The 25639-nt window shown below is 37.8% G+C and overlaps 3 protein-coding genes and 1 non-coding gene across 4 annotated transcripts; 1 reads left to right on the top strand and 3 right to left on the bottom strand.

Annotated features, from left to right (window-relative positions):
- Positions 1-2727: 2727 nt before the first annotated feature.
- On the top strand, positions 2728-10899 carry LOC120776908 (mucin-17). Its single transcript, XM_040107979.1, has 6 exons — positions 2728-2733; positions 4604-4835; positions 4869-7298; positions 7455-9110; positions 10080-10468; positions 10538-10899. The coding sequence occupies exons 1-6, from the start codon at positions 2728-2730 to the stop codon at positions 10778-10780; spliced, it is 4956 nt and encodes a 1651-aa protein (XP_039963913.1). The 3' UTR covers positions 10781-10899.
- Positions 10900-13932: 3033 nt separating this feature from the next.
- Positions 13933-15550, bottom strand: LOC120778185 (40S ribosomal protein S4). The gene is made up of 5 exons (XM_040109921.1): positions 15482-15550; positions 14923-15181; positions 14766-14863; positions 14336-14507; positions 13933-14275 (listed from the first exon to the last, which is right to left on the bottom strand). Exons 1-5 carry the CDS (start codon positions 15482-15484, stop codon positions 14022-14024), a joined length of 786 nt encoding a protein of 261 aa, XP_039965855.1. The 5' UTR covers positions 15485-15550; the 3' UTR covers positions 13933-14021.
- On the bottom strand, positions 14584-14728 carry LOC120779244. The gene has a single exon (XR_005705637.1). It is a non-coding gene; the product is annotated as a small nucleolar RNA psi28S-3327 (small nucleolar RNA).
- Positions 15551-18173: 2623 nt separating the features above from the next.
- LOC120776682 (serine/arginine repetitive matrix protein 1) lies at positions 18174-24460 on the bottom strand. The gene is made up of 6 exons (XM_040107559.1): positions 24144-24460; positions 23981-24091; positions 21717-23095; positions 20768-21265; positions 20013-20644; positions 18174-19956 (listed from the first exon to the last, which is right to left on the bottom strand). The coding sequence occupies exons 2-6, from the start codon at positions 23990-23992 to the stop codon at positions 18719-18721; spliced, it is 3759 nt and encodes a 1252-aa protein (XP_039963493.1). The 5' UTR covers positions 23993-24091; positions 24144-24460; the 3' UTR covers positions 18174-18718.
- Between the last annotated feature and the right edge of the window lie 1179 nt (positions 24461-25639).

Genomic DNA, 25639 nt, shown 5'->3' with positions numbered 1-25639 from the left:
GGACAATAAGAACAGCTGCTGAACAATTGCTTTCAGGGTTTTGAGAAGCCTAATGTAACGTCAAAAGAAATTAATTTCCAGCATTCACGACTCTTTTCCATATAATAAGAGTTTATATGGTGTAGTCGAAAAATTCTTTTCGTATTTTGTCAATCGTTGCAGTCGCATATATCCAGCGCTACCAATCACATTGTGTCATACTATACTATATAATGTTGGAAAGGTGAGCTTCTAAGTTTAATTTAAGCTTAATATTAAAATTAAATTCGAGGAAATTGAAAAAAAGTTACAGCTGTTCAAAAATGAGTGAAGATAATGAAGAAATTCGCTATATAGTATTTTGAAATTTTTGTATAAAAAAAGGAAGAATGCCAACCAAGCCACCAATGAAATTTGTGAAATTTACGGAGACGATGCTGTATCAGTTAGTGTAGCACAACAATGGTTCGCTCGCTTCCGTTCGGGAAATTTCGAAATTTCGATTTACACTGATGAAAGTTTTGCACTGATGGAATAATGTCTCTAGCGGAAAAATGGCAAAATGTGATCGATCAAAATGGTACATATGTATCTGTTTATATGAAGTTGAAGTTTGATTATAAATTCGAAAAAACTTTTTCGACAATATTATGAGGTTTAGTTCCTACTTCATGACATATAGTATAATGGGTATCGAGTGTCAATTTTAAAAGCAATACCATATGAAATAGGTTTTTAGACTCAACTAGAATGTTTCCTACATAACTGTTAGTCACACTTCGGATGGCATCCCGATTTATATTCAAAATATAGAGCCGGACCCAAAGATTTAACTGAATTTTATTAGCAACTTATCACGTTAAACAAATTATTGATAATTTAACATCCTCCCTGGTGAATGTCGGCCAACTCAAACAACTCGGTAACAGAATTTGCAACGCTTTTTTCTAACATTATTATAGATCAGCCGATCAGGAGTTCAATGTTTCTAGAGCACATACTAGAGTACATACTGAAGTATGCTATAACAATGGGTCCGTCTTTTAATTCGGCCAAGGACTGCCAACTTGCCACCATTCCTCCAAATTACTTAAGGGATGTTTTCTGCCACTATTACAACTAGTGTTAATTGATGTATATACATACATACATATGTATATATTATTAAGAAATAAGTGAATGATAAGTTCAGTATATTATTCCTAAGAAATTTTGTAAAACATTTAAATGTTAAATTAATTAAAATCAACCGATTTTCAAAGGTTTTTACTTTTGTTGTACTTTTTTCCATTGTCCATTTTTTTTTAATTATCCAGCTCCATGTAATCATAAATATGTACATACATATATGTATACATAGTTATGAATGTAAAAAAATATCAAATTTTAATATAATTTTCCTTTTGGCAATCTTTACATATCTACATATGTACATGTACATATATACATAAGAATATATAAGTAGGTATTAAATGCAAATAGCATGATATTAAAATATCCATAAACAAAGTGCACATACATATTTAAAGTCTATATACGTATATATGTAAATGTTTATATACGTATATGTATGTGTGTATATGAAGACCACCATTTAGCATGCCATTAAATTTGATGTATATAAATTATGCATTCTTTGTGTCATTGACAATTTTCTAATTAGCTTTGTTCAAAAAAACGCTCCTAGAAATTATAAAAGAACGCATGGACCCAAATACACACATATGTATGCACAAACATCTCTTATACAAGTACAAGTGTATATGTTGTGCGCATGACATACTCACTAGCGCAGATAGTATAAGTATGTACTGGCGCGTTCATAATGTATGTACATCAGTAAGTCAGTATTGGTGAAGGTGGGGCATGCGTTCAGAAGCGAAAAGCTGAAACTTGCCACCAAAAGTAACAACAATAAAAGCAAGAAAAGCTACGCAACTCAACGCACCCGTATCGGCGCAGCAGCTACGCATGCTCGGTTGCCGAAAAATCGTGCACTCGTTTTTTTCATACATATATACTACATGCTTGTACATACATACATACATACATGTGTAACAATCTAGGCAGAGAACATAAACCAAAGTGTAGCAAACGGCAACGCCAATAAACAAACTAAAAGCTGCAAAGTGCATTGCGTCGGCGCAACCAATAGTAATAGACGCACCAATTGTAGTTGTTTTGTTTGTTTTGCTCAAAAAGCGTTTTGGCGCATGCTTCGCCTTTTTGCGAATTCATAATTTTGATTCATGCCATTATATGAGTGCATAGATGTGTGTGTATTTGTGTGCGTGTGCGTGTATGCACAATCTCTAGCTGCTTGTCATAGCCTTTTTGGATGTTTAGACAATTTTTGTTGCCACTGCCGCAGCCATCACCGCTGCTGCCGCCACTGCCGCCACTGCAGACGCCGTCGCTGATGCTGTGAGCGTTTGGGGTCCACATTGACCGTATATAAACGACAATAGGGCCTGGCTAGCTGGTAGTGTTTCGCGACGCTTCAGTTCGTTGGAGCGCAAATAATACCGTTAACGCCCATTATAAAGGATACGCGCGCCGGCGACAAAATCAACAATTCTATCATTGGATATGTGTGTGCATATATATAAAGGATTGAATTAAGTGATCTATTGCCAGTGACTGTCCAATGTGATAAGGACCTTATTAATATGTAGTGAAATCAAAGACTCCGAAAAACAATTTATATTAGAACAGTTTGTAATTTAGAAAATATCAAGAGAACAAGGCATGAAGGTGAGTGCTTAAAAACAAACTAAATAATCGAGGTGTGATCCGTCAAACATATATCTACATACATACATATGTGTGTACGAGTATGATTTGTAGAAATTGTGCATGCTAGTCGGAGCCATAAATGGAAGTGTTAATTTTATAAATTTCAGTGCAATAACAAACAACTGAAACAAATTCATTGAAACTCTTTAAAATTCTGAAGGATGTGTGATGATGTAATGAGGAATATTTTGTGGAGTGTGATCAGAATTGTACCATCAAAATATTGATTTTAAAATTAACACTTACAAATTCTTATTTACTTATGAATCTAATATTGATATTCTTTTTTCGAAAAACCTTCTGATCTACTTCCAACGTAAGAAATTTCCCATAAATCAGTTTGCTTTTAGAAAGCTTCACATAAAATATAAAATAATTATTATTACTTACTACGTGTAAATTTAAAGTAAAACGATATTTCAAAATTAACAAGAAAGTATTGAAACCCATTGAAATTATTGGCTTGTAATTTTAGAATCTAGTGGGAGATCGAATGTTCTAAAGAAGGTTGTGAGGATGATATTTCCCAGAAATATGGAACACTCTCATTGGGACTCCCTAAGCATTATTGCTTTTCAATTTCCCTTACTAACCCGAAAAATACAAAGCCACTTAACATTATTCGATATAAGATATACCAGACACAATAGAAAAAGAAGTACGGTTAAATATCAAGCAGGGGTCTTGAAACTTGCAAGACTCAAATTAATAGTGCAAAATGATCAATGGGATGCATAAAGTTACCTCACTTACTATCATTATAAAAAAAGTCAGCCGGATGTTCGAAAATTTTGACATTAGTTAAGGGCTAGGGCAAGCTTTCACCGGAGTTTATCCATTTTAGATACAAAGGTACTTCATTTTGAGCAATATATTTTGCATAAAGACACCCGTTTGAAGTTTGAAAATTTTTATATTAGTTATAAGGTAACTAAGAGAAGTATTGAGCCGATACAACTCATTTTTGACACACAGACATACTATTATCACACAATGACCGATTTTTTCGATAAAAATTCAACTAAAGGCGCTGGGGTCCCTATATTCGGTACTTAGGGGCTTGAAGAGTTTTCGTTCGATTTAGACATTTTTGGACATAAGATATCACACTGCAAAGACACTATTCCGGGACAGTTTTATCCAGCTGCATTAGTTGGTGCTTTATTTGCATACTGGAATGTGAAAAGATCAGATGGAAATTAAAATTGTTTTATTTGTTATGTGGGAAGTATTTTAGTACTGTAACTTTGGAATATTAGAAGAATCTTATGAGCCAAATTGATATGAAATCGGTTGAGCAGGTTCCGAGATTTGTGATTTAACCTGAAGAAGGGCGTACCATGCCCATCGTTCTATTTTGAAATCGGCTCCTATAATGTCTTCTTTCGACATCCTTGATATAAATTTTAATGTCTCTGGCGAATTTAATTATTGATTTATCACACCTTTAGTAGTTTTTAGCAAAACCGCGGTATGGGGAGTGGTCGGGGTCAAATCCGATTTCACCAATTTTCACACAATCGTAAGAAGTGATATAGCTTTATAGGTTGGAAAGATATAAACATAAAACTGTTTAGTAGCGGAGCCACACGCACTTTTCAAAGATTTTCAAACCAGAGGATACCCTCCTTAATGTGCTTCGTTCTGCCAAATTCAATTTCTGTATCTTAATTTACGCGTTAGTTAATGGCGTTTTACACACCCATCTACAAACTCGTCATTGCATTTGGCCACTTATGGTCATTAAATTTTTGTTAAATTTCTCTTACAATTTATATTTTTAACTTATTCGGGCTCATGCTATGGTATTTTTTATTTTCACTTTCAGGTAGCATTAGCATTATTGTGCCTTTGTAGCACAGTGTGGGCTAGTACGAAACCAATTGCGATTCCAGATTGTATACTCGCTGCATCCGACGGCTATGCTTATCCACCACCAAAAGTCCAGCTGTCAGTGACTCCTGCCAGAGCTAAATATAAATTATCAAGTCAATCAGATGGCGGATATATAAATATTGATTCGGTAAAATCCTCCGAATCATACTACGAGAGTGGAGCTGGTGAAAAACTGCTTCAAATATCCACAAATGCAGCAATAAAAGAGGGAGGTATTACATATGCAGACCAACCGCTCAAAACGCCGGGTATTTTACAACCCCAAATTGCTATTTCAAAAACCGTTCTTCTACCGCCAAAGGTGGAAACGATCTCTAATGCATATTTACCGCCAGCCGCTAATGTCGTGCCAAAACTTGCATTAACTTCACCGGGGTTATCCGAATCTTATCCCACATTACCCAATATACAGTTACAAAGTTTGTCTGCGCCAACTATTTCAAAGAGTGCTGCATATGAGTCATCTGGTTATTCTTACTATCAGTCCAGCCCAACAATTTCGAAAACCACTGCGTATGTTAATCCACTACAGGCTGGGCCTATAAGATCATATGCACCTGCAATATCCTATAGTGCTCCATACACACAAAAATTAGGAAATGCATTAGCCTCGGTATCATTAACAAAATTGGAGGGTAACTTGTTGGCCGAAAAAACGTCCACTCCACTTGGCTCCTACTCGTACGCGCCGAATCTTGCAAGCACATATATTTCAACCGCACCGTCTTCAGCAGGATATCAATCCCAATATCTAACATCTTCCGAAGATTTATCTAAATATAGCACAAGTGGTGGAATTTCTCACCAATATGTTTCGAAACCTATTCAACGAATTAGCGTCGGCCTTCCGGCTCTACCTAAAATCTCTACAGTTGTAGCACCAGCAGTCTCTAAAGTGCAAACTTACGTCGCACCAGCAGTTCTCTCTAGCGCCGGTGTCTCAAAGTACGGAACAAGTGGTGCCTATTCGCATCAACAGATCTCACAGCCAGTGCAATCTACATCGTATGTGACAGGAATAGGCGCACCAGCAACACCGTTAGTAGCGCCGGCAGTAACGTCGATAGGTTACGCAACCCCATCCATTTCATCCATTCATTCAGGATCTCAGTCTGTAAAGTATGCAAGTGGTGGCGCAGTTTCGCACCAATATGTTTCAAAACCGTTACAAATAGCAAGCAACCAGGCCGCACCTATAGCCACAGTTGGCACTGTTGCTATTCCAGCTCTATCAAAAGTCGAAGCTTACGCTGCACCCACAGTAACAAAATATCCTTCTAGAATTGGAATTTCTAAACTTGGCGGTTATGGAGCCTCTACTATTACACAATATACTTCAGGTCATGGAATTTCTAGCGGTGCAATTTCCCATCAGCAAGTTTCTAAACCTTTACAGCCACTTACTTACTCAGCTCCGGCGATCTCAAAAGTTGCCTTGGTGGCACCAGTCGTTACACCGGCTGTTACACAATACTCAACAGGCTCCGGTTTATCATCTATACATTCAGGATCACAATCTGTAAAATATTCCGGTGGTGGCGCAGTTTCGCATCAGTATGTCTCGAAACCTGTACAGACAGTGAGCTATGCTGCTGCACCAATTGCGAAAATCCCGACTGCTAGCATTCCGGTTCTCAGTAAAGTTGAAACTTATGCCTCGCCCTCTATTACTCAGTATACGTCTGGTTTGGGAGTTTCCAAATATGGCAGCTATGCAGCACCCACTATTTCTCAGATTTCTTCAGGTCACGGACTTTCTAGTGGCGCCATCTCTCATCAAGAAGTCATTAGACCGGTGCAAACACTAACTTACACCGCACCTGCAGCACCCAAACTTTCTGTCATTAAACCTATTTTACAACCAGCACTAACTTCTATTCCAACGGGCGCTCAATCTGTCAAGTATGAAAACAGTGGTGCGGTTTCGCACCAATATGTTTCGAAGCCATTAAATACTGTAAATTATGTCGCAACGCCAGTAGCTAAAGTGCCGCCGGTAGCGGTTCCGGCTATTGCCGTCCCCTCTCTCACCCAATATTCATCTAGTCAAGGCTTGTCGAAATCTATTAACTATGCAACTCCAGCTGTAACATCTATTAGCGGTGGCAGTTATGCTTCTTACGGTTCGTCCGGTGCTATATCGCACCAGCACGTTTCCAAGCCTGTACAATCAGTTACTTATTCAGCTCCTTCAATAACTAAGATCTCTGCAGCGGCACCAGCTGTAACACCTGTTTTAACACAATATGCTTCGGGCCCTGGATTAACTTCAGTACACACAGGTTCACAATCGGTCAAATACGAAAGTGGTGGCGCTGTCTCACATCAATATGTATCCAAACCAGTGCAAACAGTGAGCTATGCACCTGCCCCAATTGCAAAAGCACCTACGCTTGCCGTTCCAGCAATAGCTAAAGTGGCCACTTATGCGACTCCTGCCGTAACACAATACTCATCAGGCCATGGCATATCAAGCGGCGCTATTTCACATCAATACGTTTCGAAACCCATTCAACCATTAACGTATTCTGCTCCAGCTATTTCAAAGGTTGCTACCGGGATATCATCTGTTACTCCTATTGTGGCCCAATACCCATCGGGCTCGGGCCTAACATCTTTAAGTTCCGGTTTGCAATCCATTAAATATGGAAGTAGTGGTTCAATTTCGCAACATGGTACCTACGCTACAGTCCCAGCCATTCCTTCGATTTCCTCAGGAGAAGCTATATCACAGCAGCATGTATCGACGCCTTTAACATATTCAGTTCCATCGCTGACTAAAGTTGCTGCCGTGGCGCCTGTTGTAGCGCCGACTCTCACCCAATACACTTCCGGGTCGGGCTTAACGTCTGTACATTCGGGATTACAGTCAGTGAAATACGCAAGTGGTGGTGCAGTTTCACATCAGTATGTATCCCAGCCTGTGAAAACTGTAGGTTATGCGTCAGCACCTGTGGCAAAAATAGCGACGGTTGCTGCCCCTGCCATTGCTATACCTGCCGTTGCAAAAGTGGGAGTCTACGCCGCACCTGCTACTACGCAATATTCTTCAGGTCTCGGAATCTCTAGTGGAGCTATTTCACATCAACATGTTTCCAAGCCCCTGCAACCGCTGACATATGCAAGCCCAGCAATAACTAAAGTCGCCGCCGTGGCACCTATTATAAGCCCAGCACTCACCCAATACTCTTCAGGGTCAGGCTTAACGTCTGTACATTCGGGATTACAGTCAGTGAAATACGCAAGTGGTGGTGCAGTTTCACATCAGTATGTATCCCAGCCTGTGAAAACTGTAGGTTATGCGTCAGCACCTGTGGCGAAAGTAGCTGCAGTCGCTGCTCCTGCCATTGCTATACCTGCCGTAGGAAAGGTTGGAGTATACAGCGCACCTACTATCACGCAATATTCAACCGGTCTCGGTATAACAAGTGGAGCTGTGTCACAACCCTTGACTTATGCGTCCCCAGCAATAACTAAAGTCGCCGCCGTAGCGCCTATAGTTACGCCAGCTCTTACCCAATATTCTTCAGGCTCAGGTTCACAGTCCGTCAAATATGCAAGTGGTGGCGCAGTTTCTCACCAGTACGTGTCGAAACCTGTTGTAAGTTATGGACCAGCACCCGTGGCAAAAGTAGCAGCAGTTGCTGTTCCCTCCGTTGCAAAGGTAGGCGTTTACGCTTCACCTGCAATTACCCAATATTCTTCTGGATTAGGAGTATCACAAGCTGGCTACAGCTACGGCACGGCTCCCGCAGCTGCAACCATACAACTTGCCAGTCCGTCTATTAAATCGATACAGTCGGGTTCACAATCTCTAAACTACGCTAGTGGAGGCGCTATTTCACACCAACAAGTTTCAAAGCCGGCACAATCTCTGCTGTTCGCCACACAAGCTGCAACATTGACAACCCCAGCTAAAGGTTATCTCGCGCCTGCACTCAGTATAACAAAACCATCAGCATATCCAGCTCCTGGCGTAACCTCTATCCAATCAAGTACTGGTTTTGCAAAATATGGCTCCAGCGGCTCATTTTCACAACAATACGTCTCCAGACAACCCATACTACAATCGGGGTCCAGCGTCACGATAAGCAACGTTAACGCATACACAGCACCCTCCACCGCGACAGTGGTAACTAGTCCTGCGATAGCTAAAGTAGCAACTTATGCCGCACCTGCCTTAACATCAACGATCCATACAAGTACCGGCTTAGGTGGATTATCCACAAGTGGTGCGACATCCACTCAATACTCCGGTATATCTTCCAAAACAGGTATAGCTGGACTAACCCTAACTTCACCGGATTTAGGTTTGGGTAAATATTTATCCAATGGCGTGGTCCTACAACAGCAGCAAATTCCAATCGCAACCAGTTTGGCACATTCGCTTTCTGGCAAATCTAGCTACCGTTATTCCGCTTTAACACCGCTTAGCTCAAGTAATAATATAAAATGTATTTGATTATCCTTGCGATTATCCTTGCCTCCTTATATTTGTTTAACCGGTGACCGTGACCTAAATATGAAATCCTCAAACCTAATCCACCTGTCATAGTTCTTTATTGTCCTACTAATAGAATACATAAATCCTGTTTGAAAAATAAAAAGGTGATGTATATGCTAATGTAGTAATATCTCCAAATATAATCCAAATGCTTTATTATTTATGCAAATACCTCTTACGGGTTTGAACAACATATCCGAGTTTCTTTGAACTATTTGTACCTGTACCTATATATTATAAATTCTGCAAGATATACATATATAGTAAGTAACATAAAACCTTCGAACTAACTATAGCCTCATATGGGCAAGCATGTTATTGATGAGCTTTCAGATTTCTTGAGCTCTTTATAATTGCTCTTTTATGTCGATGAAGTTAAAATTATAAGATTATTTAAAATTCATATGTAAGTTTCAGTAAACGCCTTGTTCTAAGGTTCGCCAAGTTACAGTTGTTCTAGCCTTGGCATTCATGGGGCTAGACGTTTCGTCTTTCCCACCCCTGAGAGACTAAAGCTCATACCTCGGATCTCATATCTTTGGCGAGGCAAACTAGCAGGAATCGAAATCAATTGCCTTGGTAAATTTGTGATGGGCTGAAAATATATCGCTATATGTATCAAGGCTAAATTGAATTATTCAAAATGAAGTCAGAAATTCACTATGCTTATAGTTCCGTACACAATTACGAGAACGAATTTTTGCACAACAACCGTATTAAACACCCGAACCGCTAATTCTGTTTTGACCTTCCCGCTTTATTTATAAAAATATTATTTTTTTTGTAATACATACATATATCAACGGATGAGTGCAAGATCGGCCAACTCAAAATGTGTGTCAAAAAAATATTTTTTTTAATCCATTTTCGAAACTGTAAATTAATAAGTATTTTTATTCATCAGTTGGCTATTCCCCCGCTCCCATAGCGCATGGTTCATACTATGGAGCGATCGCTTTAGGACACAGCGGTCTATCACCAATTTTGAAACTAGATGGTTCGGGACCAAGTGCTTTGCATGGACTCGGGGGTAATTTAGGTATTTCGACATTGAAATTAGGAACCCAACCAGCCTTGCCACTTTTAAAGAGCCAAGGAGAAATACTTAATGGCTATGCACATGGAATTGGCGGCATTGGACCGTTAGGCGGTGGACTCTACAGATATGCACCATCAGTATCGCCTCTACTGACGCAGAGCGCCAGTCCCACAGCGTACTTAAAAGCCCAACCGACACTCAAAATACAACCAGCTGTTATTAAAACGATTCCAGAAAAGCACTACGAACATTATGTGTGTACCACAGTGAGAAAATATGTAGATTTTGTAATACAATACCATCTCTTTTCATACATTTTTCAGAGTGATCATGCAAGATACGCCTTCGAGTATGGTGTCAACGATCCTTATACCGGCGATATCAAACATCAAAAGGAAGAGCGTGACGGTGATGTTGTAAAAGGTGAATACTCTCTGGTGGAACCCGATGGCAATGTTCGTACAGTCAAATACTATGCCGATTGGGAGACTGGATTCCATGCTGAAGTCATTAATAGTCGAGATTCCGCAAAATTAGTCACAAAACGGAGTTCACCGAAATCGTGAATAATTGTTAAGATAAATGAATGAAATTTAGTTAAATACACTCATCATCATTTTGTATCATCTTTTACGTATTTGTAGTTAGTTTAAAGGAAATATGAAAGGACTTTGCAACGCATAGCATTTACATATTCATGACATATGTACATACATATATGAAACCAGATATTTATCGTCATTTTACTCGTATACTTTTCCCTTTAGTCGTGGTATGTAATCCGAAAACACACAACAAGTTTGGTCCAAGACCTTATGACATAACTTGCCACCATTTTTGTTTTGTTTGTTTAAAAAACATATCTTTGTATGTATGAATAGCGTGGCATCATCCCAGCAGCTAGAGATATACTCTATATTACATATGCATGTAAATATTTTTAAAATAATTCTCTTTTATATTGACGAATCGCGACTTTTCACAAATAAATCAAGACCCTCCATTTTTCAGCTGATAAAGATCGTTGTAAATAATAAAATAAATACGTATAAGTTAGAATGTAATGTTTTTCTTACATCTGGAATTTTGTCGAGATGCGGTTTTCTAGTTTAAATGTTCAGAAATTTCTCGAAGATTGATTTGTGATTGAATTTGAAAACCCATTTTTAAACTTTGTTTTATTAAGCCCTGTACAAGGTATATTAAATTTGCCACGAAGTTTTTAACACCCAGAAAGAAAGACCGGGGACTATAAAATCACTATTTAAACGAGCTGAGTCGATTTTGCAATGTTCGTACACCGTTCGTTTGTCTATATACATACATACATGTATGCGAACTAGCTTCTAAGTTTTGAGATAAGGACCTGAAATTTTACTGGATATACATATGTAGCTGCCATATGTCAGTGATCTATAGTGGTCTCTCGTATTGTTTCAACAATTCGTTTAACCCAGTCATATGGACGAGTTTGAGGCTCCTAGGTTAATACAACCATTGTTATGTGTTATATCTCCGGATTCCGGATCCGGATCGATTGTGACATGTGATCTGATGTCATTGCTCGCGGATTGCAAAAGCGGCATTGATCCGTGAAAGAGTATGTGTAAAATTCCACAAGCTGCTGTAATTTGTTTTTGGGAAGAGCTTCTGGTACTATCCGGCTGTTTGTATCAGCTTCATTTGCAAGGAGATCTGCTAGCTCATATTGTTTTCAGTAACAACCCAGCTAAGCATTTTTTGCACTCCAGTACCATTAATGATTGGATTTCAACCGACGAGACTGCCTATCACCGAGAACGACTTATCGTTTTGCAGAAGGATCTCTATCTATATATGTATGTATATCATGGGCCTCAACTTGAAAACTGATATTTTGGTAGATGGTCCTACTATATCAACCCCAATTTCATGTGCCGTTTTCGAACCGTCTGTATACGCTGCATTGTGGTACTATGAAGGTACTCTTCAAGGGTAAAGTCCTTTATTTTTGCTGCTCAGGGACTCTTCAACCTTTTCAAAGTAATATCGTTTTTAGGAAAAGGTGCCAATGGTAAATTCTCTTCAATGGCGCTCCGTTTTTTGAGCGCTTATTGCAGGGCTAAAATTGACCTTTTTCCTGACATCTCCACGGCGATATGGAGCGAAGTGAGGACAAGAATCACCTCAAGTGCAGATATTGAGCCTGTAACCATAGCATGCTTGATACAAATGCATGCCAGCTTCGGTATTTTTGTCAACTGTTTCTTAACCATTGTGAGCGAGACTCTAAACAACCTTTACGCGGTCATTGATCCGACTATCATTGTGTACATCCAGTCTGCCAGCTAGACGTTCGCACACCATTGGTGCTCTGGTAGCTATCGCAATCGTGGAATCCACGTGCTTTTTTCACCTAAGTTGTTTTGAATCTAACTACCAGCCCTCGATATTTTATTTCATCAACCCTGGCCAATTGTCGTTCAACGGAATGGACGTTAGCGTTCTCAGGGATGAAAGAGAATTCCCTCGTGGGAATTGAACGAAGGTCGTTTCTGATGGGTTTATTTTAAGCCCAACGTTTATTCACCATCTTTTTGCTAGGATGAATCCTCTGTAGATGATATCACCCAATGTGCTGTCAAATTTTTTTCTTGCTATAATGACAATGTCGTCCGCATAACCTTGGCAGCGGATGCCATTGTAGGTTAGCAGATCCAGAGCTAATCCATGCGGCTTCCCTGCAAAAATGACAGCACTCCCTTTCGTCCTTCCTAGTTGGATGCTACCTGACCCTTTCTTTCTTTCAACAATTCTTGTTCTGAAAACCACATCCACCCGCCTTATACAATACAAGAGCAAATATCGGCCATACAAATTGACTGATCAAAAACAAGTTCTTGTATGGAAACTTTTTATTTGTCAAGGATATTCCAGCTTCAGTGAAACCGAAGATAACGTTTTCTCTTACTTCTTATAAATCTTGTGCAAAAATTAAAACCTTAACCAACAAAGCAAAAAACAATATTAAATAGTCAAAACTTGCAAAGCCAAATCGTTTCCAATCATCTGGCCACCAAAGTACTGGGGTGTTCCAGTCGCAAATATTTTGCAAGGCATTATATTCGACGCTAAAATGTGAATAAAAAGTATATGTATCAGCTAATTATCTGCAGAAAAACAAGTGTCGCAACATTGGTGCAGTTATTTGTCCCCTACAGTTGGACAAGATATGGCTGTGTTGTAATTAACTTGCTTGGCAAATGCAGCTGTGCAGCTCCAGAGGGAGCGTGCAGTGTCCACTGCTCGAATGTACTCTAAGCGTCGGTGCTATTCAAGGTTTTGTAGCAAGCGATTTCTTTACAAAAACTTTCTATGCATTGATCGTTTTTGGGTTCATAAAACCTTTCATTCCTTGTTTTGAGACTTTACCGAAAATTTTAACCATTTTTAAAGCATCGAAATAATGAGTTGTCAAAAAAGTCTTGCTGTATTTTTATTGAGTTTTTTTTCTTGAAATTGAAATGAATTTTTGATGACTCCTGCCCAGCTCTTGACCGATGCTACGGCTGCTACTATGCCGGTCTCTTTCGACCAATTCAGCGATTTTATCGCAATTTTCGACGACGTCTGTACATCTATTACGTCTGTACAATAAAATAAACCGCGCTACTGAATTCCTTTACTGCAACGGCGAAAGAATAGCTTATAACCTTCAAAAATTAACTTATTCAAATTATATGTTTTCCCGAGTTATTCTACAGTGATTTCTATTTATTATGAATTTTCCATCTTTCGCTAAATTAGAAACCGGTCTTAAATAACTACTTAATGAGTTTTAGCAGCTAAACGCTTGTCGCGTTCCTCAGCAATGCTCAATTTAACACCCTTGCCCTTTGGCAGAGAAATGTAGGGTTTATTGCCCTTGCCGATGATGAAAACATTTGTCAATCTGGTGGCAAACACATGTCCTTGCGAGTCCTTTACGTGAACGATATCGAAGGAACCGGGATGTCTCTCACGGTTGACAACAGTACCGACACGACCCAAATTTCTACCTCCAGTGATCATGCAAAGATTTCCTAAAACAATCAACATATGAATCTACCGGCCTTTTAATTGATTTAGCACATGGTATTTACCTGAGTCGAATTTGATGTAGTCAGTGATTTTACCGGTGGCAATGTCTACCTGAACAGTATCGTTGGCCTTGATGAGAGGATCGGGGTAACGGATGGTTCGGCCGTCGTGTGTAACCACGAATGGAACACCCTTGGCACCGAGCTGTGTCTTCTTGACTTTGCACAATTTGTACTGTAGGGAAAAGTGAAATAGAAATTATTTGATATGTTTTCAGAACTAACATGAATCTTCAGAGTTCGTCGAGTAATTTTGTAATTGCACGTAAGTGTTACCAAAGTATCACAAAAATCAAGACATTCAGTGACCGTCGTAACAAAAATTGCTTTTGGCTTACTTTTGAACCACATATCTGTGTGGAATCATAACTATATGGTCTTCGATCAAGCCAATTTATTTGAATCTTACTAAAGCAATGAGTATGAAACATACCTTGGCTTCCTCGGCTGAAATGCGGTGAATGGTGAAGCGGCCCTTAACGTCGTACACCAAACGGAAGAATTCACCAGTTTTTTCAATGGTGATGACATCTGTAATAAAAGATTTCAATATAATGATATACAATATTAAAAAATTTGAAAAACATTACCCATGAAACCAGCTGGATATGTTGGGTCGGTACGGACTTTGCCGTCAACCTTGATCAGACGCTGCATAACAATTTTGGTCACCTCAGCACCATTCAGCGCATACTTTAGACGATTTCTCAAGAAAATCATCAAGGGCAATGACTCCCGCAATTTGTGTGGGCCACTGGAGGGACGAGGAGCAAACACTCCTCCCAATTTGTCCAACATCCATGCCTTGGGTGCTGCTAAACGCTTCAAATGCTTCTTGGGACCTCGCGCCTGTAATCAAAACACACTGATACATTGTCACATCTCACTATCCTTTTAAATATAATCATTAGCCAGCTGCGAGTTTCACTACCAAAGCACCAATAGTTCGCCATTTCACTCAAGTATCAAACAACAAACAGCGACAACAAACTATTGGTTAACTGCACGAACCCGTACATTAAACTTTGAAATATTAACATATACATTAAGGCAGAATGTTCAGCAACACTTTGTAAATTATTCAATAAATTGGTATATTTAAAACGTACGATGGCAGTGAATTTCCCCGGCAACTTTTACACCACCTACCATCTTGTCAAAATACGTGAAAAGGAAAGGAAGACGGCAACGCAGCCGGATGTTAATCGACTTTTTGACAGTTCGCTTTGTTGTGATTATGCGGTGACAGTTCAGTGGAGTGGAGAGTATTTTCTCCGGCCAATATGGATATAAAGCGACACCTAGATTTCGTGTTTTTCATAGGGTGAAGTATATTTATTTTATATTTTATATATTCTTTATTTGAAATTAAATGGATTTATGAACAGAGAACGTTTAATTATATATACGTTAATTAATTATTATACGTTCTCTGTTATGAATTAGCTTCAAGCATAGCAACTTAAAAATAGGAGCAGAGAACGTTTAATATAGAGAAGGTTCAACTATGGACAAGCGTGTGAACTGTCAAGAGCTAACAAAATCCTATTAGTGGATTTCACCACTTTTGGCTCAGAAGGAGAAATTTTAACAATATTTTATGTATCTGCAATTAGCTAATTAATTTTAGTTATTTAAACAGAGAACGTTTAATATAGAGAAGGTTCACCGCGTTGCCAAACTTACGATATTTCATTTTTTGGAGGGGTACTCTTTTCTATTAGTGGATTTCACCGCAAAAGTAGGGGTACTATTTTCTATAAGCGGATTTCACCAATATTTAGCCCATACACGGGCACACAAGTGCGTTCGATCGGTGTGAATTCGTTTGCCCGTACACGACACACAAATCCATTTTGCGTTCGTTCTTCACAGAGTTAACATGTGCGACAGGCAAGCGGAACATTTCTTCGAATTTATTTCTAATGTAGCACGTTTATATATTTCTTTGTATATCGTAAGTTATTCCAACGTTTATTTTTCTTACACTATATGTATGTATGAGCGCTTAGGCAAAAAGCGAAAACTTTGAAGCGTGATTTCTCGGTTTTCATTTTTACGATTATTCTTAATTGGCGAGCAGGATAGAAAAAAACTAAACGTCGTATGGAATTAGGGCAAAGTTTATAATCATTGGCATAAAATTATCTTCTATTTAAACTAAAAAAAATATTAAGAAAAGTCAAGTTTTAACATATTTTTAAACAGCATAAACTAAAATTTTTTTTATCAAAAGCCACTATTTATTCAATTTTTAATAAAATTTTAAATTTTACACTTTTTTTTTGGAATTTTCTTAGTTTAACTAGAAGATAAATTAATAAAAAATATGAATCTCTTTGAATTTTTTGTTTCCGATAGGAATTGCGACCTGCATCCTGCCCGCCGTCCGAAAACTGCACATACGAGATGCATCGGGCAATTGCTTCCGAAAGGCAGAATATCAAAGATTTCGTATCCAAAAAATTTGTGAAAGATGTTCAAGTATATAACTATAAAGCCGAGAAATTTCGCTTGAATCAATTATTTCTTTCCCTCCCAAAAAAATCGTCAAAAAAATCGATTTTTTGAAGCTTCGAAAGCAGGTTCTGCCCTTAACACTTGCCATTGTCCGCGATCTTCACTGTTCGGCGACACGAGAGAAATGAGATTTTGTGCGCCGACAACGCCATACACGATACACATGCTCGCGCACCGATCGTAAAAAATCAAACATTTTCGCGAACATGGATCGGTACGCGAACAAGCCCATACACGATAAACCGCAAGCGCACACATACCGATCGAACGCTCTTGTGTGCTCGTGTATGGGCACTTTTAAGCGGATTTCACCAATATTTTGCAGGAGCGTCGAAAATAGCAGAATTGAGCATTTTCAGTGTTAAATGAGAAAAATTATGCTAATTTCAATGTATTTTACAGATTCGCATCCTGTTTACAATTGCAAACATGGAAACAATTCCTGCGCATAACATATGGATATCATTTATAGATTACATATGTACATATTCTCCATATTTCGATGGTGAAAGCTCATAATAGAGAGTAACATAAAACAAATGAAATATCGTAAGTTACTGGCAACGCGGTGCACCTTCTCTATACTTTAAACGTTCTCTGTTTAAGTTCTCTATATTAAACGTTCTCTGCCCAGTGTACCTATTATTACTATTGCGCGAAAGATGACGCTCCAAAGAGCTGATTGAAGTAAAAAACGTTATTTTACATTTTCAACGGAAAACTTTTTTTTTCAAATACACAAATAATTTTACCTTTTGTTTAAATTTTCTGGAATGAAACGAATCTTATTAAATGTATTTTTAAATTTTTTTTATTGTTTTTGCTACATACACTTTCTGCTTGTTTTCTTTTCGAAACCCCGTTTCTTTATCAGGATTTTAGGATTTCATAAGATTATTGTTAAATCAAGTAAATTTTTAATTTGTAGTGATTTGACTACATTTAATCTGTTCATTAATCTCGACTGTCCTCACTAGCATTTATAAAAAGGAAACATTGTATGTCGCACTTTGTTATGAAAGCATTTCTTGATTTGGTAAGTCAATTGCCAGGTGTTTGTTTATATTTTTTTGTATACCATAATCTTGCTTAATCCAGTAGATTAGTGAGATAATCTACTCAGCAGCTTAAAACTTGTGGCTAAATGACGGTCGAAACACGTTAGTTGTATGGACATATATACTTGTACATATATTTAGAGACAGACTTACGATTTTAAAGAGTCTGTGGTCCCTACTCCATCTCCGATCAACCTGATGAATAATTACAATTTTGCCAAATTGTTGACTCCCCTTTTTGCTCCATTAAGGAAAATATAATGTATACAAATTTTTCCGTAGTAGTTATGTTTATTTGTTTGTTTCTTTGAGTTGACAAACGTGAATGCATTATATAATATATAATCTACTTAAATAATAGAACCTAAACTTCAAATCAATCAATTAAATGTTGACAACTCTCAACAGAATGTAGAATCTTGTATGTAGCAATTAAATATTGTATTGTTTGCTGTTTCTGTTCAGCAATTATACCCAAATCTTTTCCAATTGCTCATTCTGCAGCTATTTTAAAGTAGGCATGTATGTATGTTACAAATTTCTTAGCATGCGATGATAAATATTTTCAAAACAAATTTCAAGATGTTTAACGCAAGTAGGATTCGTTTTGAAAATTAGATCTCATTGGGGGTGGTGTCTCCAAAAGTCCTACTTACCTAAAGTTATAGTATTAATAATTGTGTGGGTTACAAACTAAATTATTTTGTGGAGTACAAAAAAATAATTCAGGGGAAATGATAAAATGTGGAGCATACACATTATCCAGTCGTTTCTGCACATGTCTGTCTACCATTGTTAATTCAGGTCTTTACTCGTTCTTTTTCATTGATTTTAAAGCCCTTTCACGCAACTGCTTCTCTAAGTCTTCATTTACTCCTCCTAGAAGTAAAGATGCTGATGTAGACTTGCCGGTACGTTCGCGGACTTCATCCTCCTCGTCACTGCTTGAAGAGCTATCAGCCTTTTTGTTCTTCTTCTTATGTTTCTTGTGTTTCTTACTCTTCTTGGTGTGTTTTTTATGCTTCTTATGCTTTTTCTTTTTCGACATTGCCTCAGCTTCAGAATCCGAAGAACTATCATCGTCTGAATTACGTTTTGATGTTTTCTTTGCCTTCTTTCGTTTCTTCTTTGAAACTTGTTCATCATCTGAATCCGATGACTCGCGCTTGGATTTTTTCAAACCAGAAATAGAAACTGCACGTTTCCGAGAAGCGGTTTGTTTCGATTTCGAGCTAGCTGTTTTGCTTTCTGACTGTTCTTTCTCAGAATCATCGCTTGAATTGGATGAATCGTTATCCCTTGGAGCATGTTTCTCGACTACTATCTTTTTATGTGCTTTCGAACTACTTTGAACCGCTACTTCTGGTACTTCGTTTAGATATTTGCCTTTACCGCGGTTGCTTTGCACATCAACAGAATTCCGCTCTTCTCGATTTTCTTCTGTGTGTGTATTCTTTTCTTTGCGCCCAGCCTTGCCACTTGATGGTAATTCTGCCGATATCTGACCTTTGCTTGATCCTTTAGAATTCGACTTTTTCTTAGCTTGTTCATCGTCACTATCATCGTCAGATTCGTCGTCACTTGTTACTGACTTTCGTCTTTTAGATTTGGTACGCAATTCAGAATTTTTCATCCTTGACACTCTTGTTTTTTCAACTGCATTACGCTCCTCGTCATCTTCACTGTCATCACTATCGCCGGAGCTATCTGAAGACGAGGAATAACTTTCTTTACGGTTCTTTTGTGGCTTCTTCTCTTGCGATTTCTTTAGCGCATTTTTCTGCAGTTTTTCACGTTCGTGAGGCTTCAAAAATGGTGACGGTGTGCGAGACAAACTCGAACTGTATCGATCACGTAACTTCTCGTTGCGTAAAGTTGAACCAGTAGTAGCGACAGCGGCTACAGCCAGCGGAGCTTGCTTCTTTACTTGGTGAGATTCACTTTGATTTGAATCCACCTTTGCTTTACGATTTTCACCACGTTCTTCTTTGGATAAGTCAATGGTTTTGACCGAGGGACCTGCATATTCAACAGATGATCGTCGTCCTGAATGGATTATAATTTAAAAAATTTGGTCAAATTTTTCTAATGTGCATAGTTACCTGAATTTTCACGAGCTTTTGAAGTTTTTTCCGAAGACTGACTGGAGTCCCGACCGCTTCTATCGCGGGACCGTATGAGACTTCTTGAACGGTCTCCGTTGTTTTTAATTGGACTAGTTTGTTTAGTTGTGCTGGGCTGACGATTCGCTGATTCTTTGACAGGTTCATCGTCTACCTCCCAATTCGAACTCTCTGATGAGGCTCTGGCTTTTGGTTTTTGAACATTGCGGTTATTTTGATCCCACCGACCGAAATTGTTTCCTCCACCTCGATCACGAGAGTTGTCACGCATTGGAGAGGATGGTCGGCGATCACGTGGAGCTGGACTAAATCTTCGTTCTCTTGACCTTCTTTGGTACTGCATATTTTGGGGAGGAGAGAATCGCCGCTGCGGAGAAAATTTGCGGAATTGATTTTGCATCGGTGACATACGGCGATCGCGATCACGTTCGCGCGAGTATCTGCGCTGTGGTGAGAAACGACGATCAAAGCGTCCTCCAGGACCACCTATACCTCCTCCTCCGCCCCCGCGACCTCTGCTCGGACTGCGGCGCCAGAAGTTCATACGACCACGGTTATTTCCTCCACCTCGACCACGAAAGTGCATCATTGGAGAGCGGCGTCGATTAAAACTGTAATATAAAAAAATTGCCATAAGCAAATATGTATATATTTTTCGAAATATACATTCATATATATGTACATATGTATGTATATCAAACAAAATATATTGCTGTATTCAAAATATTACTCACCGTCGGGGTGAACGCGAACGTCGCATAGGAGAACGTGATCGATTTCGTGATCTAGAACGATTACGAGATTTTGAACGGCGACGAGATCGAGAACGTTGATTGCGTCCACCGCCGCCACCACCATCATTTCGCGGACTTCGGTTATGTGGTGAGAATCGTCGACCAGGCATGTCTCCTCGTCTGCCTCTATTGTCCGCCATCATTCTTCGCCCACCGTCTCGATCGCGCTCACGGTCACGTTCCCTATCCATGGAGCTCGCTGAAGAATCACGATTATGCCGGTAATGTCGCTTCTTTTGAACGCTGTTCTTGTTGCGTCGTATCTCGAAGTCCTCTTTTCGCTCAGGCGATGGCGAAAGACTGGTGTTTCGTGAGCTAGATCGACGTACGGCTTTTTTGTTTAAACGTTCAGAAGCTCTTGACGAACGGGAAGAAGATCTTGAACGTGAACGTGAACGTGAAGACACAGCACCTCTTACTGATCTTTTACTGGCGGACCTATCAAAATTATAAATTATATTACATAACTTAAAGCCATTTTATGATATAAATGTATGTATAATTAGAATTTATATTAAGATACATACATATGTAAGTTTAAAACAAGAACCTTAAAGTTTATTTTTAAATAGTTTTTCCTTTATTCACAGAATATACTTACTTTTAAATATTACTTTATAAATTGTTATATTTTTCAAAATTGTTTTTCCCTTATTTTTGGAAATATAAGAACAATTTATGTATATATAAAAGCTTCAAATAGTGTATCCCAAAAATGTTTGTTGTCAAAACGTATTATACGTATACACATGTAGTTCAGGATATACCAGATTATTTTGTTTTTCGGTATCAATGTAAAACTAAAAACATATTAACTATAAAATATTGTTCTAACATTTTAAATTAAATATGTGTAGTTACTTTATACCAAAGATTTTATATATATTACCTTGAACGAGAACGGTCTTTAGATGATTTGCGTGCCGTGGACTTTTTGTCACCATCAGATACACGAGAGCTTTCACTATGATTCGGGGAGGGAGTACGCTTTTTAGTGTCGCGCTTTTTAGCAGGTCCATTGTCTTCATGCCCATTGACAGGTGTATGTGGATTAGAGTGTCGCGAGCTTGAACGCTTCCGATAGGGAGATGAAGTTGTGTTTTTGGAATTTCTTACTGCCGCTGGGGATGACTTTCGCTTTACAGGTGATTTTGAACGTGATCTTGATCTCGATCGTCTATCTTTCGAACGACGACTTTTCGATTTCGGACTTTGACGTTTTTGAGGCGAATTAGAACGTGAAATCTGACGTTTCTTACTTGGTGGCCGTCTAACACTACGATCCCTGGAACGACTACGAGTGCTGCGACGACGACGACGATCTCCGCCAGATGATCTTCGCCTCGGTGAACGCGATAGTCGCCTTCTATCTCTTGGAGAATTGCGGCGTCTTTGCGGTGACGAATTGCGCTCACGAGATGATTTTCGCACCACTGATCTATCTCTGGAGCGTTTTCGTGGTGATCGATTGCGTATTTTTGATGCGGCCGCTTCTGCTGCTGCAGATCTTGCACTAGCATTTGGTGACCTGGAACGATCACGCAGTAAAGCTGCAGCTGCTGCTGCCGCAGCATTCACACCGGCTGAATTACCCCCCTCAAATTGCTTGCTTTGGGAAACATTACCTAAATTAGTTTCTTCAGCCGAATTCGATCTAGATTTAGCTGATAATTGTGACCTAACCTGCTCGATAGCGCTCAATGTACTTGGTGGTAACTGCTGCTCACGTTGACTCATTTCATCACGTTGTCCATCGTTAGAGCGATCTCTACCGGTGCGCCTGTCACGATCGCGATCCCGATCGCGTTCATTATCCCTATCGCGATCCCTGTCTCTATCCCTATCTCGTGAACGCGAACGATCATTTTGACGTTGTTGCTCTTCCCTCTTAAGTATCTCATCTTTCTTTTGCTGAATAAACTCGGCAGGGATTCCACTTTCGCTCTCTTGTGCAGATAGTAACAAAGACCATAATTCACCCATAAACTGTCGTGCATTTTTTCCATTTAGAAATCCTGTCATATTTATTTGCATCTTCTTTGGGCAAGGAAATTTTTCTTCCTCCAACTGATTGTAAACAAATTCAACCACAACATCGTCTTCGATGTGTAAAATATCCGTGATTTTTTTGCTAATCCATGGGCGCAACACATCTAGTTTCACCTTTGACATATCCACACGTTTATTTAAGCAGTCTCCAAACTTCATTTGCTTCATTAATTTCTTCTCCTTGTCGCTGAAGCGAGTGTCTTGCTGTTGGGTGGTGCCCTGGAAATATTTATTGTTACCGAATAAGTTAATTTTAACGAAACAGAATATATGTATGTAGTCTCAAAATTTAAAAAAAAAATAATACATATTTCAACGTCACATCCCTTTACTTTATTCCAGAAAAAAATTCTTTGACATTTTGACATTCTTTATTACAAAAGAATGATTTTCACTTTTTCCCAAATAAAAATCTAAGTGCAAATTAGTGATAATCTTATGAATATTTTTATAAATGTGCGTATTTAACCAATTCAAAACACTGGGAATTTATATGTTACGACAGATAGCAACCAAAATCATTATTGGAAGTTTTACATTGACTTTTAAGTAATCTAATGCTTAGGATAAATATTTGCACATTACTCCATCACGATCATGAGCGATTCTTTTCGCTTAAATTAACGTTGCTTGTGTAATTTACTAGAAAGTGATGAACCTTAAGTAAATTAAATTATCTCATAAAATATGAAACTATTTTTAAATAGTGGTAACTATTTAATAATTTAACTTCACATCCAAAAATGTCTTAACATGCATTTAAAGACATAACCTAATTTTTTCATATTATTTGTTTATAGTTTTAACTCGCATAGCAATAGACGCGTAATCAACCTCTGGGATAACTTATTCGCAGAAATATATTTAATATGTCTCTGTAAAACATATTAGATTAAAAATACGATAAGGTGTGAAACGCATTTTTCTCTTAACATAAGTTCGTTCATATTTTCAATTTCCTACGTTTTTTTTATGTTTAATAGATGATGTTTTGAGATGACAAAAATCACTTCTAAAAATTGTATACATTTAATTATTTGATTAAAGGAAGTGATGTAATATTAATTTCAATCTTATATATTTAAAAGTAATCACACTACTTACCGTGAACATCATTTTCAAGCAGTTTTTTTTAACAGTTGCGAGTGGCTTACAATTTTTTAGATATCCACAAATGAGCACCTTCACGTCATGACAGTGTTTCAAAAAATCTTCCTTTAATGGATTTGGTTCAGTTATAGTAGTTATATACCTTGTTCTTAATTACTCTCAATTAGTTGTTTCTGCCACACGGAAAAAGTTGCGCCCGGCAACTGGGGCTTCAGATACGCACACGGCGGCAAGCGTAAAATTCAGCGTTTTGAACAGAAAAAACAGGAGGCGGGGGTAAGTAACCACATTCGTTATTTTAGCACACAAACTAACCTCAAACGTTATCAACTCAGTATAATAAACTTATTTAATATATTTCCACAACGTTTATTCTAAAACTCCACATATTTTTACTTTATTATATCAGTAATAAACTTTTTTCGCACATTAAAAATTTTTCAATGCGGCCTGCTGCACTGCAAAATGGAGACGACGCAACGAAAAATTCAACGAAATCAGAGCTGCCATATTCATGAAGGAAAATTAATTCAAAAGTAATTACAAAACGAAGAATTCACAATAGCTGCTGGCTAAAAATAACTACAGTTTTGTAAAATCCATACAATACCTTTGAACTTTAATAAAATTATATATATTTGATATTAATTTAAGTTTATATGCAAAAAGTGCTTAATTAAAGTATTCTACAATTATTATTATAATTCAAGACATCGGTATTGAGGATCATCTTATAATTAATGCATTCATTTCAAAATCTTGTGTCATATTTTTTCAAGTGGACTAATATTAAATGTTGATAAAATTAAAACCATAATTGTGTAGAAGCATTTCATTTTTATTCCCTTAAAGTTATGTGTTGAGAGTTTTAAGCTTCTCTGTAAATACATACATATATTTTCAGCTGAAGCTAAAGAAGAATGTCAAACGAATACGTCAAAATCCACAGGAACAGGAAGTTTAAGCGCAAATCTAGTTGAAGATACAATACACAATACAACAATAATATACCAATGTAACACTTTGCCTCGTCACAGTAAGTTACTATAATTCTTTACTAAATACAACTTACTACAGAGGTGTTTTAAGCTATTTTAAGTATTAATACGAATAATATAATTGAGATTATTTAAATGAAGTGTGAAATTGTTTCCCAGAACTTGCCTTATTTAATTAATTTACCTCTATAAATTACGATTGACAAGTCTATCGTCTTGATAGGAATACATATGAGACTGCCTCTCATTACCACACCATATCCGTTTCCAAATCATAAATGTAAATAATAGACTATAAAAATATATTAAATTGTTATTTATTAAAAACGCTTCAGAAGTAGACTAATGTTTGTTGATATTATGGTTTATTAAAATCATTTATTTATTACAAATGTTACAAATACATGCATACATACGTAAATGCAATATTCAGTTTTCCTCCTTAATTCTTATACTACATACATTCATAGTTTTTTATTTCATTTGCAAAAAACAAATCCGCACTTGCGAGTACGTTTGGTACGAGTGTACATACAAGAATATTAACGCTAGCTTAACACATAACATATTATTTTCATTTATAATAGATATTTGTATTTATTTGCATATATGTCATTAGCATAAAACAAATTAAATATAATTTAATAGAGAAAAC

Source organism: Bactrocera tryoni, chromosome 5 (assembly GCF_016617805.1).
Source record: "Bactrocera tryoni isolate S06 chromosome 5, CSIRO_BtryS06_freeze2, whole genome shotgun sequence".
Lineage (NCBI taxonomy): Eukaryota > Metazoa > Arthropoda > Insecta > Diptera > Tephritidae > Bactrocera > Bactrocera tryoni.
The sequence above is the reverse complement of the archived record's forward strand: the minus strand, read 5'-3'. Positions and strand labels throughout refer to the sequence as shown.

Excerpts from the sequence above, each read along its gene's own strand:
- LOC120776682 (XM_040107559.1), bottom strand. Across the intron at positions 20,645-20,767 it reads CGTTCGCGTTCACCCCGACG|TTTTAATCGACGCCGCTCTC; the intron begins GTGAGTAATATT and ends TTTATATTACAG. Across the intron at positions 19,957-20,012 it reads AAAAGCTCGTGAAAATTCAG|GACGACGATCATCTGTTGAA; the intron begins GTAACTATGCAC and ends TAATCCATTCAG.
- LOC120776908 (XM_040107979.1), top strand. Across the intron at positions 4,836-4,868 it reads ATACTACGAGAGTGGAGCTG|CAATAAAAGAGGGAGGTATT; the intron begins GTGAAAAACTGC and ends CCACAAATGCAG. Across the intron at positions 9,111-10,079 it reads TTTAACACCGCTTAGCTCAA|TTGGCTATTCCCCCGCTCCC; the intron begins GTAATAATATAA and ends TTTATTCATCAG.
- LOC120778185 (XM_040109921.1), bottom strand. Across the intron at positions 14,864-14,922 it reads ATATCCAGCTGGTTTCATGG|ATGTCATCACCATTGAAAAA; the intron begins GTAATGTTTTTC and ends CTTTTATTACAG. Across the intron at positions 14,508-14,765 it reads TTTCAGCCGAGGAAGCCAAG|TACAAATTGTGCAAAGTCAA; the intron begins GTATGTTTCATA and ends TTTTCCCTACAG.